The following is an 18,489-nucleotide window of genomic DNA, read 5'->3' as shown; positions in this document are numbered from 1 at the left end:
TAATTTTATAGCTGGTACAAAATCAGCACAGGCCTATGTATTTTTCAACTGTAATGATTTTCAATTGTAATGTTGAGGCATTTTGTTTGGATTTTAATGCTGGAATAAACTACTAGCAATTAGCTTATTTTTCAAACAAGGATCTCACTTTTAACCATAAAACAGAGTTTTCATTTTAGAAAAGCCTCCAGGAACTCAATTTCCTAGGCTGAAACTTCCCTCCCCCAAATTTGCCAATTTGGTAACTTTTTGCTCAGAAGATCAAATGAAAAATACAAAAATAAATCCTGCTTCAACTAAACTGCATTTTCAAGTTTAAACCTGCTTCAAAACCATCCCGCATCAACTTTGCTCAACAGCAGCTGATAGAGACTAAAGGAAAGAGCAACAGAGGCAGTTTCACAGCTGGATCATGCAGTCTCAGGTGGGGATGCTTCAGCATCCTGCATGACTTCTGACAACAGGAACAAAATGGGAAACAACAGAGAGAAACACATCAACTACTTTACTCCTTGGAGCATGAAGTGGGATGATGTTTTGGTAACCATTCTACAGCCACACAGTATACAAATGTTTAGAAGACACAGGGTTTATCCTACTTTGAGGTAGTATTTAAACAGGAAGGTCCATTTGGATGGATGCTCCTGACATCAGATGCTCTTTGCCAACACGCAAATCTTTCTGGAAGCCCACCAGCCTCCTAACACATCCCCAGTGGCTCATTCTTTTTGCCTCATGAGATTCCTGCCAAAACAGCTAAACAATTGAAAGACATCTGCATCCTTGATATGGGAGGCTTAAGATGCAGTCCCTCAGTCTTTGTAAGCAAAGCCAAGAGCTTTTCTCCCACTCTTCGATTGCTTCAAGGAACTGGGCATACCATGGCTCTTCCTGCACAGCACTTGATACCGAACTGTGCCTGCGAAGCCTTCGGGACACAGATCGCCATGGATAAATTCGAGCTTTCCTGTCGGGTGACTCCGCAGAGGATCCGTGCCAGCGCCCTGCAGCCGTGACTCCTGTGATTGTGACCTGCCACCTTCCACAGCCCCTGCTCCACCCACTCGAGGGACAGACTCGGTGAGGATCCTCGAGCAGACAGGGGCAATTACAAATGTGAGCAGCACAACTGTTTTAACTGTGGGTACACAACCCAGCTGGAAAGCCTAACGCAGGTGAGCTGACTTCAAGAGCGATGCTTGAGAGAGACCACTTCTTTGCCCTTAGGAACGACCACCGTGCTCCGAGGATGGAACCCGGGAGCTGCCACCTTCCCTCGGTTCTCGAGAGGACACGCAGGGGGATCGCGGCCCACTCCCCTCCCGCACGACCCAAGCCCCGCTCCCGCAGCCCGCGGCGGCTCGGCCCCCTCAGCGCCCCGCCTCGGCCCGCCCCCCGCGCGGCACGCCGGGCCAGCATGGCCGCTTCCCGCCCCGCCGGGCGCCGGCCGCGGCGCTGAGGGACGTGGGGACAGCGCCCGCCGCGGGGCCGCCCGCCATGGAGGGCAGCTCCAGCTGCGAGAGCCTGGGCGCCGGGCGGGCGGCGGCGGCGCGGCCGCCCAGCGGCGACTCCCTGTCCAGGTACCGCCCGCCGCAGAGCCATCGCCCCCGCCCGCGGGGCTCGGCGGCCGGGGAGCACCGCGGGGCGTGGGGGCAGAGGGAGGGAGCGGGGAGGGGCCGCCAGGGCAAAGGAAACCGGGGGGATGGAGCTGGTGCCGTTTGCTCTCTCAGTGGGCAGGAGGCTCCCGCGCTTCCCCGCGGTCGGGTCTCTCCTGCCGGGGTGTACCTGCGCTGGGGGTAGCCGTGGGGTGACGGAGCAGGAAGGCAGGCGTGGACTCTGCCCGGCTGCGGCACAGGCGCTCTCTCTTTTAGGCCTTTAAGCAGGGCAGGAGATGCTACTTCCAGCAGGCTGTCGGTAAATCCCTGCATAGGCAGAGCGGTGCCCCTGCCCTTGGTACCTGCGGTGGAGCGGTTGGGAGATGGGCAGCACAGGTGAGCGGTGCTGGCAGGGCAGGCACGGCACCCGCTTGGGAGCTGCCTTTCAGCCTGCTGCCATGCCCATGCCAGGCCTTGTCCTCATCAGGAGCAAATTTCCTGTGGTGTGTTGACTGTCTGTGGTTTTGCCATCATGGTTTTTTCTGAGAGCCTGACTTTGTGGTCTGAATAGCTTGTAATGCCATGTGGGTAATATTCAAGGTCCTTAAGCCACGGAAGCTGAAAGGAGATTTGTGTTCTTCGCACCGTCCATGAGCTACCAGTGAAATTTGAATTTAGTGACTGAAAGCACATCCTGCTTGGGCCCTTGTGTTTGATGGAGAAGGTTGCAGTAGGGTAGCAAGGGCAGGCACTGAGAGACTGATAGGGCTGGTGGTGTGGGAAGCCCTGGTGTTGTGCTAGAGCCCAGGGGCAGGATGTCCTGATGGCTGCTGAAGGTTGTTCTGTCCCATTCTGGCTGCCCTTACCATGCCCAATTTGTAGGATCACTGGATAACTCTGGGTGAAGAGATCTCAGCATCCCTGAGTCCAGCTTCCCACTCGTACCAGAGAGACAGCTTTAAGATCAGATCTTTTACCCAGTTTGATCTTGAAAACCTACAAAGATGAAGTGCACACAGACTCTCTGGACAGCCCATTGGCATCTCCTGTGTATCTTCTGGTGGCACTGAGCCTGCCTTTTTGGTCCCCCTAAAGCAGTCTCTCCCCAGTCTTTCCACACAGGCAGGGTGCTCCAGCCCTGCTATCCCCGTGGTGCTTCCCTGTACTCCCTCTAGCTCCCTAGTGACTTTCCTGCACTGTGAGGCTAATACCTGGATGACAGAGGGGGATCCTTCCCTGGATCTCCTGGTTCTGCCTCTGTTCTTAGAGCCCAAGGTGCTGGTGGCCACTGTTGCCACCAGCAAACTCAAAACAAAACTCCCTTGCTTGGCTATTACCCAGCTGCTCCTCAGACAGGCAATGCCCAGTTTGCGCTCGAGTTTCTTCATTCTTGAGTCCTTCATGACTCCTGACCCTCATTTCACCCTTCTTCATCAAATTCTTCTGTTCACTGCTCTCTGTACTGGTTTCCTTGTGCAGTTCTACCAGTGCCCTGCCAGAACCTGCAGGCTTCTTTCCCCCTTACGTAACTGACCCAATATATTCTTCTTTTTATCTCTGCATCAGCTCAGGCAACTTGGACCCATCTGGAGGTCATTCACTGTAAGAGGCCTGTGGACACTAAAGAGAGCTTAACTCAGAAGAGCCAGTGGCTACAAGGAAGCTCCTGTTGAGCCTCTCGGCAGCGTGCCCTGCACAAATGGAACCATGGGGAAATTGAGATGATAAATCTGTTGCTGTTGAGCATGCACAAGGCTGTGTCCTCCAAGCCCAGACTCTAACAGATTCCTTGGGATGTAAAAAAGCCTTATTCAAAAGCTTTCAGAATCTCAAGTGTGCTTGAACATCTAAAGCCCGTAGAAGAAAGCTAGCCAGTTGGGAGGGTTTAATGTACTCCAAACAAAATATAGGTATTTGAAATAGATTGATGCTTTTTATCTGTAATTATTAATAAAAATACCGTCATCTTGAGTTGGTGTACGCTGTGAAACTTTTTAGTTGAAATGGTTCAAGGTTAGGGCAAAATTACAAGAAAATAAACTCAGGGTCTTGTAATGAGAGATGGCTGGTGACCTTCAGAATGTTTATTATCAGCTTCCCTTGCAGTGATGCATATACACAAAAAAATATTTGTCTATGAATTGGACAGAAGATTGATTATCATCAGGGTTTTTTTTTCATTAAAGCTGTATTGCTATTTGATTTTATACATCAGAATAATTCTAAATCTAATTGGACTATTTGTATGCATTGAAATATTTTAATCTCTATGACTGTGATCTAACAGCTAGACCAGCTTCAAACCTACGACACATTTTCACCAAATGATTTTGTTTAAAAAGAAGAAGTTAGCTTTGGGGATGATGTGAGGAACACAATGAATCATGAGGATGCTGTCATCAGTTTTGATAATTCATTTTATTTAAAAGGAACAAAAATCAAAAAATGACTCAAAGGTCACCCATCCCAGAATCACCATTACCTAGCCATGTGAAGCTGTACTGAGTTGTAGTTACTGAATTGTTTTATGCAAGATTTAGAAGACTTGGAAAGGTGCTAATATGAAATACATACATCAGTGCATTCTTTAGATTCTCTGAGCTCCTGGTTGGAAGTGTTATTATTTCTGGAGGTATTTAAGATCTAGGAGACATGCTTGATGGAGTTTACTTATACATAGGGCTGCTCACATTTCAATAAGTGTCCTGAAGAACATTGTAGGTTTGTCTTTTAATAAAGCACATGAGATATGGCAATAAGGGCATTTGACAGTGAAAGTTGCTTTGATATTTTAGTAGACCCTAGAAATGTGCAGTACTTGTGGTCCTTGAAGAAGATGTAGGAATAATTAAACAAATGTTACCTACTTTCTGTCCCAACTAGAAAAACATTTGAAAAACTCCTAATGAGACACCCAGTGTAGTTGTTTGTACAGGGTAAAAAATTGCCAGCTCTCTGTGAAAATACCGAGTTAGTTTCAGATGAGCAGGTCACAGCTAATTGACTCAGCTGCCCTCATCGTTGTGCTGAACCAGCTGTTCTGCTTTTCAAGTCTCAGCCATCTCACCCAGAGCTGGCTTTGTGTGGCACAGCACCGCGTTCTGCAGCTCTATGTGGTTTCCAGAGGTCAGTACTTAGGGTGGACATTCCCCTTCCATCCTGTTCTCATGGAAGACACATGACTATGAGCCAGCTACTCATAAAGAGCTGTGGTGGTATTTGACCAGCAGCTTGCAAGGAGTGCTTGTGTGTCTGCAGTGTCTGTCCAGGAACAACCCGTGAGACAGAAGAAGGAGTGAGGTAAAACACTGATTCGAACATTTGATGAGCTACAGTATGGTTATGTCCAGAAGAGCGAGCTTTTCTCAATGTTATGGATATCTCTAGAATGGCCTGAGGATCCTAGGTGAGTGAGTGATAAACACAGTTTAGCTGTGCTGGTTATTCAGATTTCTTCCAAGACCATTCTTAAAATGAATTTGTGGGTGGGTTTGTATTGTTGTTTTTGCAGATTTGAGGTTGCATATGGACCGTCTGACCTCTGGAATTCAAAGGGACAGCCAACAAAATTCTACCATGATCTTTTCCTTTTGTGAAAGAAGAGCCAGATAGAGTTGTGTATGACTTCAGCAGAACACATGACTTTAGGGAAAAAAGTGGTAGCAAACTTCTTTTATTTGCTTTCCATGAGAAGTGATTAGGCATTTTGGTCGTGCAGCCCATGTGGTTATGTTCTGTAGTTTCTGAATGAGCATACATCTCTCTGTATTCCTCAGAAAAAGCATATATCACAGTTCAGTCTAAACAATGGTCCAGTAAGATACTAAGAGGCTTTCTCTTAGGTCTGCTGAAGATAAATTTGTATTGCCTGTGCAAAAGTGTGGAGGTGATTGTACTGTAAAAAAACTGCTATAGGAGATGTCAGTGATATTTCAACATCAGTATAAAATTAGAGAACGATAAGGCAGTGAGTAGATATTTCCCAGCAGCACGACTGTAGCAATGCTTGATGTCACGGCTTTCCTGGTTGCTTGTTATCACCTTTGTTCTGGTGTTTATCATCCACAGAGGTCTGCAGACACGGTGGATCCGATGCACTGCACGTTTACTGAAGCATATGAGAGCAATCATGCTCCTTGTCTTTATGTTTGCAGGGATAAGTATGAAAACATAAACTCGGTGTAAATCAGTGCAGCGAGGTCTGTTGAACCAGTAACTCCATGAGGTATGAACTCCCCCCTTGTCTCAAATAAGGCTCTGTCAATACCTGGTCTGATTTAAGGCTGTGTTGAAGGAATTCTTTCCCCATGGGTGAGAGTGATGCTGGAAGGAGTTGGGTCTGTGAGCTGTTGGCTGAAGAGGGCTTTAGCTGTAACACCACATTGCTACCAGATGTGTGAGCTTTGCTGATTGAGTTGTTTTGTGATGAGTCATTGGAGTTTGAAAGGGAAGATTTTTGCCACTTCTGGTGTTTGGTGAAATGCAAGTAGCTGTCTTTTTCCTCATGAGCTTTGAGAGCATTTCTTGCATTTGATTTCTTGTAAGTGCCAAGCAAGGTTGTTATATTAAAGACAAGTACATTGCCGGCTGAGTGTTGATAATGAACTGGTTTTGCATCTCAGGAACTTGGCACTAAGACTACAACCAATTAACGACTCCAGATGGGCTCAATATTATTGATTTTAATAAATGAGTGATAATTTCTAACACTTACTTGCAACTGTAGTCCATTCTGAGACAGGGGTGTTCTTTCTGGTGTATTGTGAAGATAAATAGCAGTTCTGCCTGCATATAGATCTGTAAAATGAGGGGAATCTTTTTAATAGTCTCAGGGTTTGGGGCAGAAAATAATAAAAATAACATTTAGTGAAAAGGACTTTAGAGCTTTTAATTTATAGCAGTAAAGAGAATCCATTGCCTCTAAAGAATTCACAAATTATTTTTACTAGCAGTCTTTGCCATGCACGTTTCTGCTTCTGCATTCAGCAGAAACCATTTCTACTGGTCCCGGAGTGCGAGACCTTCAGCTTAAAAGTTTTCCTCTGTCTGGCACATGCACATCTCTTGGTCCCAGTTCTGACTGTTCAATAAAATGCTTTTTATTGATGACAAAAATATTTGGGTTGAAGCATATTTTCCATTTGAGAATATAAAATACAAATGACACCCACCTGTTCATTGTGTTGTAATTAAGGTTACACTGGTGTTTAAAAGCCTCACAGGAACTTGCAGCATTGTAGTTCTAGCTGCTGTACAGATGGTGATGCTTTCTGTGTTGAGGAGATGTGGACCAGGTATTTAATTGTGCCTAAGCCAGGACTACTCTATGTTTAATAATTCTTGGTGGGTAATTTTACTAAGCTCTTGGAAGTGCAGTTGAGTACTGAGACTCCTTGCTAAGAGATTGGGCACAGTGTGAGAATGTCTAAGGATGAGATGGGAAGCTGCAGGGGAGACATGAGGCAGGATCTGACAACCGGCAAGGAGTGAAGCTGGGCTCAGAACACGACTCTCCTGGGTCCCATCAAGCACTGCCTTCTCTGAAGAGAGATGGTAATGCTGTGTTGACTAGCAGTCTCTTTGCTAGACAGCGCTGAGTTGTACACGTAGTTCCTTAACTACAGGCTATTTACAGCAGGGCTGCAATCACAGAACCTGAATTTGAAGATTGTGTATGACCTGACAGTGTCAAATTACACAATTCCTAGCTGTTGCATGATAGTGCTCCTGATAGGTTAACACCTGTCTCGAACATATTTTGTTACCTATTTCTGATGCTTTATCATCTCCCTTCCTTTGCTAATTCTTTTAGACCTCGTGTGTACAGGCAAGAATTGCATTTTAAAAGGTCATAATACCTCTTTAATGGCTCAGCAGATCAATTGTCCACATCTTCTTTTTCATTAATCTTTTCCTGATGACCTGCTTTACTGTTATTGGTGTTTCAGTTCTGAGGGTATCAGCAGTGTAAAACGAGACCATACCCCATACCCCCATACAACAAAGGGCTTTTGTTGACTCAGGAGCTGGACTTGGTCCTTGTGGGTCCCTTCAAGTTCAGGATATTCTGTGTTACTAGAAAGCTTAATCAAGGAAAACAAACAACAGGCCTTCATAAAAAATGAAGGAAACAGTCCAGAGGTCACCTTGATATATGGGTGTTATGTATTAATGTAGTTGTAATACAGCACATAAAAAAGTCTTTTTAATTGTCCATGGGAACCCCATTCCATCATGAGGGAAGAGTGTGACAGGAAGGGAATGAAGTGTTTGGTTTCTGGAGATGTCTGGGATAACCCAGGGAAGTGAGACTATAGGAGACACACTGTCACAGTAATTACCTCATCTTCATTTTTAACTGAAAGAACATCTTGCTTTTTTATTGCCCACTACTGGGAGCTAATTGAAGAAAAAATCAGTGAAAGACAACAACAAAAAAAATTCAGTGGAACTTTTCAAGTATTTGCTTTTCCCTTTCCTACCATCTGTAGTTACTTTTGCCAGAGAATGTTCTCACTCAGTAATTTTCCATTGATTTCAAGGTAGCTCTTTTTTTTTGTTTCTTTCTTGCTTCTTTGCTACATGAATTCTTTGCAATTGCTTTTAAACCCTGATAGATTTGATGACGAGAAAGTGTTAGCAGTTTCTGAGTCCACAACCCTTTCAAGGTGATTTTCTAGTAATTTTGTTAGCTCCTCACAAATGCTCCCACTTTACAGATCTGGCTTCTGTAGTCTTCTGGCCATGGCTCCAGAACCATTAATGCTAGGTCACCCAATGATTCAAATCTGGTCTGGGTCAGGTATGGGTGCGTGATCATATTTCTGCTGAACTATTTGGAAAAACAGCAGTTTATGGGGTTTTTTTCTTTGTTCTGGGAAGGCTGGCAACACCTGTTTAGAATAAAACAACATTTTTATCTGGAGTTATTTACTGTGATGTGAAGACTGCATGTCCAGACAAAGTGTTACACTCAAAACCTTGTTCACAGCCAAAAAGGCAGTGTGTTTTTATATAGCAAAGGATTTATTCTTAGCGTAACTGAATTTTTGGAAGTCTAATTGTGATTAATCCAGATGCTATTATTACAGAAAAATAAAGAATAAAAATGCAGTTAAAACTGTTGTACCTTTAGTTCTTGGTTTCTATCCCTCTTCTACTCCTCTCAGTTCCAAGGTTGCTGATTTTATTGTGGTAGTAGTGGGTGTTAGAGCAAATTGTCAGCGTCTGGAGTACTTTGCTGGGAGAAGTATGGGGTTCATCATGTTGATTTCCTCCTTTCCTGCTTTCCTGTAGGATCCACCTGGGGTCATTTTAGTATGTTTGGTAAAACAACTTTACTCCTGACTCTTTTCTTCATTGGTCTGCAGTTCCACATTGCATCCGAGTTTTTGCTATGCATAGTTGCTTTTATGTTATTAGATACAATTTCTTTGTTCTCTTTGTTGTCTCTGAAGCCAGTTTTGTCGAGCTCCAGGTCTGCATTTCTTTGGTTGACCATTGGTGATTTGTTTATGGCCATGGTCTCAGGTGCCAAGCCTGTGCCCCGTTTCTCATCCTGTGCCTCTACTCTTCCATGCCACTTCCATGCCTCTTCCTGTGTCTCCACTTCTCCAGTCCTCTGCTGTGATACCAGACTGTTGTATTTCTCTCTACAAAGTTACATTAGTGGTAAATATTCTGTATAGAATAGCTGCTTTTTACTGTTGTCTGTGCAAAACTGTGGTTGTACCACACACAGACAAAAATAAATAAAGGGGATACGCATGCCTGACCAGTTACAGGAATTGTAGTCACACCTAAACCAGTTAAACCAAAGCTACAAGCAGGCCAAGAAAAGGCAAAGCAAAAGTGACACGTCCCAAGGCCTTGAAAATTCACTACAAAGCTTATGGCCTATGAAGAACAGTGGCAGTACTGAATGGCAGGGCTAAAGGTTAACCCAGCTATTTTTTTCTGTACAAAATCTAACTGCTGGAGTGAATATACCTGTGATCATTGCTTTGTGTTTTGTGGTCAAAGTGTTTGTTGTGTTTCTACCCGGGTACAAAATGAACTGATATATGAATTACTGAGCTGAACCACACCCTCATTCGTACCTTCTGCCTTTAGTGAAAATAAAGCAGTTGTGCTGCTTTTATTGCTTTTTTAATAAATCCTATTGTTGACTTCAGTTGATATCACTGCTCAGTGGTCTACTCAAAGAGAAAGATTGCACACATTGGTAGTAGGATTGACTTCATGAACAGATTGAGCTAAATCTGCCCAGGAAAGGGCTGGAGGCTGGGAATGAGTTAGGTGCAGTTGTGAGATTGAAGGGCCTGTGCCTGCTGTGGAGGGCAGATGCTGAAGGTAAGGGCAGGTCACTGGGACCTGTAGTACCAGAGATGAACTGCTGAAGGGTGACTGTCAAAATCAGTTGATTTAACCAGCAGATACCTTTAACAAATCAAAATTGATCAGCACCTCACTTGTAAGTAGAACTTCTCTGGAAAGAAATTTAAAATGTGGGATCTTCTGTTCATATTTTACCCAAGTTGACTTTTGGAGTAGACTGTTCTTGAAAATTCAGGCTGTGTCTTCCAGTCTTAGAATAGGTATCTTACTCCCATACAGCAAATGAGTCCCCACACCTTATGAGGGAGTACTTCCCAAGTCTTTTTCCTCAAAGATGAGGCAACATGCTGACAGAGTAGTCATTAAACACTGGGGTGTGAGGAGGAGAATATGAGGGGACTGTTGTGGATGTGTTTAGGGTTTGTGCCAGCAGAGCACAAACCAGTATTCCCACCTGTTTGGGTACAGCATGTGCTGATCACTGTCTCCAGCATCACAGAAAGACAGAGTTCACCTTTTTTTGTTAAGACATACTCTGATTCTAGATTACACATTTGGATCCCACTTTCTGCTTCCACCTTTCGTACAGAAAAATACAGGCATCCTGTGTGAGATTTTTCTCATCTGATTGGATCAATACAGAGTTCTGGTAGTCTCTGGGTTGGTGTTTTTTCTTTTTTTTCTTAATTTTTTTTTTTTTGAAGACAATGAGAAAGAATCAATTTTATAGACAATGAGTCATCTCAGTTTCTCCACAGTGACTCTAAGTAGAGCTTACAGTGAGTAATTCAGATGTGACCACCTACACAGAACTCCCTCCCCATCATTGTGGTAAGGGCAAAGAGAGCATTGAATTTGGGTTGTTCTCAACTCCAAAAAAGGAAGGAGCTATTTCTTAACTCACAGCATCCTTCTTTTTTACATGTTAACTAAATATATTTGTAACTGAGAAGAGAGCAGAGATTTGTAGTCTGGTTTCCTAAGCCCCATTTCTCCATGTATGTGTATATATTTGTATAGTTTGTCCACTGATATTTTTTCTAACATTTAGACAGTTTTAGCCATGTATTACAGAGGAGTGAAAATAGTAACTTGTGGCAAGTGTTGCATTTAAGCAAAAATGGATATAGGAAGGGAGGGCACAGCAGTTTTTCCTTTACAGAAAAAGTTTGTTTGATTTGCAACACAAGGGAATACCTACGTGAGAAGGATATCATGAATATGTGCAGATTGTCTTGGACAAGGCTTCTCTCAAGTTGGAGAAATACATTATATTCTGTTAATTTTGCATTTCTTTCTTCCCCTTTGCTTTCTCTGGTGTCTGCAAAAGGCTGTGTTCAGTTAAACACACAGCTACTCTGCCGCAAGACACTGATCTTCAGGAAACCAGGGTAGGTTCTGGTTCAGATTACTATATCTCCATGGGAAATAGGCATCTAAAACCTCTCTCCCCTCAGCAGAATCAATAAACTCCACAAGTAATTCAGTAGAGCAAAGGAAGGCTGAATAGCTGTCTAAACTCCACTGCCTGGGTTCCCCTTGGCTAGGTAGAAGCAAACACACCCATGTTATCCACAAGCCAGAGGCGAACTATTCTGACCTCATTGATCCTACTCCTTTTTGAGTTACTTGGTTGTTCACATACACTGAGTTCTGCTTGAGGAAGCAGAAGTGGCAGGAGGAAGTGGCTGTGGGTGATCTTAGTTTAGCCCTCATTTCAGATGAATGAGAACTGATGAACAGAAAATCCTCAGATGAGTTTGCATGGTTTGTATTCCTCATATCACTGCAAGGCAGAAGAATTAAAAAACTTTTGTTTTCAACATGTACCCTAGAAGTTCTTCCTCATGTTGAGATGGAACTTCTTGTATTTTATTTTATGGCCTTTGCTCTTCATCTTGTTGCTTGGCACTACCAAAGTGAGTCTGGCGCCATCCCCTTGGCAGCCACCTTGGAGATACTGCTGAGATCCCTTCTCAGTCTTCACTCCTCACACCAGTGCTCTGTGTTTCTAGAAACATCTTGTGTTGGCCTAGGTGGAATTTCAGGAAACAAAGCTGTGAAATTACTGAATACTTGTCTGACTTGAGCTTTGAGATTTTGCTAGGGACTAATTTCATGCAGGGGCTGAACTGTCAACAGAATAAAGTGTTCCCACTCTTTTTTTTCTGAGCTGAGTGTGGCAGAGCGCATGGCTGTGTAGTGTCTGTGAAAGCTTAGCAAGGTGTTACAGTTTCGCTAGGTGATACAAGACTCTTCACATTGGCTATATTTATACATTCTTTCCTCCTTCTTTTGATTTTCCCCAGGATGGAACAAGTAATGTCATTGATTAGTAAATCACTGGTATTTTTAATTCCTGTGGGTGTTCGGTTTATTGGGGTGAGGGGTTGTGGGATATGTGTTTTAAAGAAAATCAAAAATTGAACAATATGTGTTGTGTTCTAAGGTGTTTCTTAAATAGGGACGTATGAAGGAAGCTAAAGAAAAAACTGAGACAGCACATGAACTGTGAGAAGTACACATATATTTGGTTAATCTAAACACAACTGGTTCTTAGTACATAGCTAGAAATTGAGGTGCTGCCAGAATACAAATTGTAAAAGAGAATTACATCTGTCTTTTTATTGAGTTCTTGTTTCTGTCTTAAGGTAAGTACTCATTAATATGATTCTTGTTTCTCTTTAGCAAGTTAATAGACATTTCCTAAAAAATAAAAATTAACAAGAAAATTAAAGATTTGTTGTTCTGTGTTTCCATTTTTTTTCTTTCTCCTTGCTCTCCGGTTCTGGACTAATTTTTGCAACTTGGCATGGGAATGTCTGAATTTGCATCAAATTCCTGATAGTTTTTTACTTGTATGTCTTTCTCTGGCTTGATAAGTTTTTAAAGCAAAGGTATCAATGTTAATGAGGTAGATATAAATATTGATTAACTGCAAGGGTGATTTTGAATTGTATGTAGGATACATCATGGCTTTTGTCTTTATTCAAAGTACTTGTGGAGACAGTTAGATGTTGCCAGCTCTCTTTCTTCTGTGGGATGCAGTGGGAAATCCAAATTTGCTCTGATATAGGAGATAGCAGCACCACCCAGGTGTCTTATTTCTCTGCCACAGGATGTCCTGAGCTCTGGAATCACATTTTCCACAGGCAGGGCTAGCAGACAATGGGTGTTCTTGTACCACCAGGTGACACCTGAAGTTGGATTAGTGAGTTCCCGTTTTGCCAGAGCAGTCGTGCAGCATGGAGATTCCCTTGGCTAAGGCAGCTGCCTGGGCTGTCTGAGGGAGAAAGCTGCAGGTCAGGACATGTGCTGGTTCATCAGAGCCCAGGAGATCTCTTGCCAGACGTCTTGTCAGTCAGCCATCTCCCTGATGGCATTCTGTCTGTCCCTGTGCAACACTGCTTCAGCCATCTGAAGCCTGAGGTGCTCGAATGTCTCCACCTCAGCCATATTTTTTTGACCTAGAAATAGTTTTCTCAGGGCAGGCAAGATCTTCATTTCTCGTTTAGTCCTGCCCTCTGTAGCATCTGATATTTGAAAGCAAAGGCTCTAGCTTCTTCTGAGCAATACCAGAGATGCCAAAAAGAAGCATAGCAATAACCCAGTATGCAGGAAGCCACAGAGAAGAGCAGGTGAGAGAGCTGTTCTCGTAGACAACCTTGTTTATATTGGCAGTAAACAGGTTGTGTTTTGAACCTCTCTTCATCTTATAGGCTTGGTTTATCTGCAATGCTGAGGGCCTGTGCTGGTGGTTGGAAACCCATAAGCTTTGGAGCACAGACCCAGATGTGTGCAGCATCTCTAGGAGGTCTGTCAGACCTTCCTCCCTAGGAAGGCCTAGGGCAGAGCCAGATGGACAGGGCTGCCTTTCCATTGTGTGTCACATGAGGAACATGGGATGCCTGCCTTGCCTGCCACTCCCTGCCCAAACTCCTAATGCTGCAAGCAAAAGGGCTTGTGCTGGGCTGGATTTTGCAATCCAAACATTTCCATTAGGAACTGGAATCAGACCAAAATACTGGATTATCAGCCTGCTTTCAGAAGGTAGGGAACTAACTTTACATTCCCTGGATATGGGCTGAAATTAAATTGGTAGAGCAGAGTCAAAATGTCAGTTCCCTGCGGAAGTCTTAACAATTTCTTGATTTTTTTTTTTCTTCTTTTCTCTTGTAGCTGAGGATCATCCCATACCAGCTGGGAGCTTGTTAGAAACTGAACTTCCCTTTTGTTCCTCTCATGAATACAGATAATTTTGTAGTTATCTTTCTTGTGCTGATCAGAGAATATTGATCCAGGGATCTCATAGCTCTTGTCCTTCCTGGTTTTTACCTTCTGGATTGTTGACTCACGAGAGCATGATACTGTGGGTTCCTTGCTGTTATTAATTACATGATGCATATTGGTTTGTCTTTGGGCGTTGGTCTTTATTCTTGGAATCTTGCAAATATTTTAAACAATCAGCCTATTGTTTAGCAAGTGCTCTACACACACTGTGGGCCTTTTGTGAATTTCAGTTTAAAAAACAAATAAAAGAATGACTAATGGAGCACGAATGGTGCTTGTGACACTGTAGTCCATTGTGTAACTGTTGAGAGCAAAATTTGCATTCCTAGAAAAGCTTGTTCACAGTCAAAATATAGGGCATTTTCTTTATGGCTCATGGGAAAAGATGTACTGTATATTCAGCTCAGGATGCTACTTGGAAGGACCAACTTTTAAAAAATGTCATTTTCCTCCCTTGGAACATTGAAGTGAGACTGAGACCCGGCTTTGCTTGGCAACAGAAGTGACTTTTTCATTCAGGCAAGTGACATGGGGGGCTATTTTTGGTCTGTCACATACATGCACCATGATTTGTTTGCTAGAATGGCTTCTCTTTTAGATGATGGTCAACTTTGACATTGATGGCCCTTTTAAATAGTGAGAGTGCAATATTATATAATATAAATGTATGCCTTCTCTGAATGCCAGAGGCAGCCTGGCAGTCTGTGCTTTTCTTTCCTTCAAAAGCATATTTGTTTATGGCTTTTAGTTCTTCCCCTCTGAGGTTGTTACAGGTCAAGCAGAGGTTGAATTTGGATCTTTAAATGTTTAAAAAATTGTGAGTTTCAGTCAACTCACCTGAAACTAATAACTGTCTGTCCTTCATATGCCTAAAAAGATGGTACTGGGTGCTCAGAGGGGTAAGGCTACATCTTACATATACTGTAGGTAGTTTCCTGTGGCATTTGTTGTCTAGGTAGAATTACTGTGTTTTGACTTATTATTTCACTGTGAAGAATCAAGATCCAGTCGCTGCTCGCTGGAGATACCACTCCTTTGTCAGTGAAGTCTCTTTGAGAAAGGCATTGCCTTTTATAATGGGCACACGTGGTGCCAGTCACTGTGGGATTCCTGTTCTGGGAAAGATGGTGTTAAAATGCTAAAACTTAATTTACAGCAGCAGAGCCTGTTCATGGCAGAGTGGAAGTCAGCAGAGAGTGCCCAGCTCCTGCTGCAAGGCCCTGGTTCCGGCAAGATGCCAACAGAGCATTCAAGTGCTTGCCTGGAGAGGGGTGTATGAGGGACTTCTGAGGACCCTTAGGAGTATGTGTGTATACACAGATAAGGACTATGGGGACCACTTAGCCTTAGCACAGATCCACAGAGGGCTGCTGCAAATGGGAGAGTCTGATGTGGGCAACAGCTGGGTGTCCCTGCCAGTTCAGCCAGTGCTGGCTGGGACAGAGTCATATTCATGGGGAACAAGCACTGGTTTGTCTCCCTCTGCTCTGATGTGACCCAGGAGGTTTTTCAGTATTAGCTTTTTCTTCTCTTGAAGGAACAGGAGTGTTGGAAATATTGGGGAGGGAGTGTTGTCAGTCTGAGTTTGGGAAGTGAGCGAGGAGTGCTCAATACCTCTGGAGCATTATACTTGTAAGAGAACTGCCCAAGTGCTACAAGTGCTTCTATTCATGGCCCTGCTGTAAATTCAAATCAATTGGACCCAGCTCTCTTGGCATCTAAAGCTTCAAATTAAATTGTATTTGCCACTCGTCATCATTAATTTACAGTTTTCACCTTGATTAATTTTTAGGAATGTACATAATGAGAAACTTTAAAAAAACAGGAAGAGAGGAAATGGATATTTGCCCTCTACAGTGTTTTTCTCATTTATGACCTCTGTGTCTGAAACTATTGCTCAGTGGTGCATTTTGTCACCTGTTTTCTATGTCAGTTCAGTGACTATTGAAACAAAATATTCTGTTTGATACAGAAGAAATGGTGTGAGCAGCTCATGCCAATTAGTGTCTGAGTAATTGGCACATCTTTGCAAGCAATGAAGCAGCTGCTTGTTGTACTGACAGAGATAGAATATTCATAAAGAAGGTGCTGGAAATGTGGCTTTTTCATCACTGACTACTGATTTTGGTTGTGTTATTTATAGGAGTGAGCCAGGTTAGTTTTTAAGACATTGGTACAAAAAATAGGTGTCCTCAAGCCCTGTGCATGTACTGCAACTCAAAGTGGGCATAGTTTCCAGAGATGTGTTTCCATTCTGTTCCATGAATTTTTTTGTAGAGTTCTGGATGTTAAATTCATATGCATATTCCTGCTCCTGGATTTAGGAAGGGAACTTTAGGGATCAGAACTTAATCTTATCTTCTTCCTTTTTATGTTCTCTAGTTTTGGGTGGGGTTTTTTTGGTGTTTTTTTTTTTTTTGGTGTTGTTTTGTTTGTTTGTTTTGTTTCTTTGGTTTTGGGGTTTTTTTTGTTTATTTTGTTTTGGGATCTTGTTTGTGGGGTTTTTTTTAGACAGTGTCTTACTTTGAAGCAAGACAAAAGTCTCTTCTTAACTTTTCAGTCTGAACAAGTGTCATAGAAACATAGAATGGTTTGGTTTGAAAGGGACCTTAAAGATCCCCTCTGCCATTGGCAGAGACATCTTCCCCTAGACCAGGTTGCTCAAAGCCCCATCCAACCTGGCCTTGCACACTTCCAGGAATGGGACATCCACAATTTCTCTGGGCAACCTGTGCCAGTGTCTCACCACCCTCATCATATCCAGTCCCTTTCTGCACAGGATTTACTTGTCTTTGGGAAGGTGTATGGAATTTATGTTCTTGCTGATCAGAAGTATAGTATAGTATACTATACTATACTATATGTATACTTCATGTTTTTGCTGAACAGAATGAGGCACACTTCTAAGAGCTTGCTCAGAAATGACCATTTTCAGTAATTACAGGCTGAGATGGTTTAGCTAGATCACACCTCATATTCATTTTGTGACTTCTGTCTAAGATTTTGCCAGGAGTTGTTGTTTGGTTTTAAGTGACACATGAAATTGGTTATTGTGACTTTTCTTCTTGAGTCACATGATACAAGAGAAGAGGTTGTATGGAGTGGTCATCCTTAGACTGATGTTCACAGAAAGCTTTTCACAGAGATCACAGAGTAGGAGTTTTTCTTTCCTCTGGAGTGTGAAGACAGCAAAGGAAGATATCCTGGCTTTGTAGTATGAAGAATGTTGTATTAAGTTCCCAACAACAGGGGTAAAGATATAAATAGAAGAGCTCAGTCCTTCAGAAATGGTTCATTGGTCTGCATCAAGTTAAAGCTTCACGGCTTCATGGTTTGATTCTGGCAGTTTCTTTGCATCTTTGGCTTCTCTTCTACCTGACTTGGGTTCACTGTTGTGCTCAGATCTCACAAGGTCAAAGCACCCTCTTCAGAAGTTTGTACTTGTGCTTTCTACTTCCAGGGAAAACTATTGCTTCTCTATGCTAGGAAAGAAAGAACTTCATATTCAAACTCCTAGTGTAACAGTTGCCAGAGCAAATGGCAACTATGAATTTTGTTTCTCTTCCTGGGCTTTCTTATACATCACTTTTTTTACATTGCAGGGAGATTACCTTGTATCATTAATGGCAAATGCCATTTAATGATACTTTTTGAAGTGGCTTGAGACTTTATCACGGGTTTCCCCCAAAATATTTCCCCTGCATGTTCATAGTTTAACAGGTCAAGTTTGTGCATCACAGACACTTCTGTTTGCAGCTCCTTTCCATCTTTGTTGACACTTTAGGCTCAGCACGCTGGCATGCCTTCAATTCTGCTTCGGGTGCAGTAATACCTTTCAATTGCCTGAACAGGAACCACCGGAGGGCATCTGTCTGAGTCTGAATTATGTTTGAAAACCACCTGGCATATTGTGAGGTAGTCCTAATAATAACAATGAACACTTTATCAGGAGTTGAGTCACTGTGCTCAGTTTCCAGTGTAATACTCTTACTGGTTGCATGTATGTATTCCTTATAGCCAAAGGGTTACTACTGCGTGCAGACGTTGTATAAGACCATTGTGCTGACAGCTCGCATTTGGACCGTTTATCATTCAAAATCTGGCTATAAAGAAAAACATTTAAATAATAAAAATAATTACCAAGATGAAAGACAGATCAGTCTTAGTTGCACCCTAGACCTGTTTCCTGCTTCTGCGTAGGGGAGGAATGAGGAGAGGAGTAAATAGGGATGGAAGTCACAGGAGTAAGGTCCTTTCCCTGAAGGTG

At 43.0% G+C, this 18,489-nt stretch overlaps 1 protein-coding gene and 1 long non-coding RNA gene across 3 annotated transcripts in view; both read left to right on the top strand.

The window, feature by feature from the left end:
* Positions 1–1,459: 1,459 nt before the first annotated feature.
* The window catches only part of MTMR2 (myotubularin related protein 2), a 62,768-nt gene continuing 45,738 nt past the window's right edge, over positions 1,460–18,489 (top strand). For both annotated transcript variants that reach the window (XM_066544727.1, XM_066544725.1), the window contains exon 1: positions 1,460–1,580. In XM_066544727.1, the coding sequence (XP_066400824.1) occupies positions 1,498–1,580 (83 nt within the window). In that variant the 5' untranslated portion in view covers positions 1,460–1,497. The remainder of the gene's footprint in view (positions 1,581–18,489) is intronic.
* LOC136553308 (uncharacterized) lies at positions 1,877–3,566 on the top strand. Its single transcript, XR_010783129.1, has 2 exons — positions 1,877–1,991; positions 3,162–3,566. It is a non-coding gene; the product is annotated as an uncharacterized lncRNA (long non-coding RNA).

Source organism: Molothrus aeneus, chromosome 2 (assembly GCF_037042795.1).
Source record: "Molothrus aeneus isolate 106 chromosome 2, BPBGC_Maene_1.0, whole genome shotgun sequence".
Classification (NCBI taxonomy): Eukaryota; Metazoa; Chordata; class Aves; order Passeriformes; family Icteridae; genus Molothrus; species Molothrus aeneus.
The sequence above is the reverse complement of the archived record's forward strand: the minus strand, read 5'-3'. Positions and strand labels throughout refer to the sequence as shown.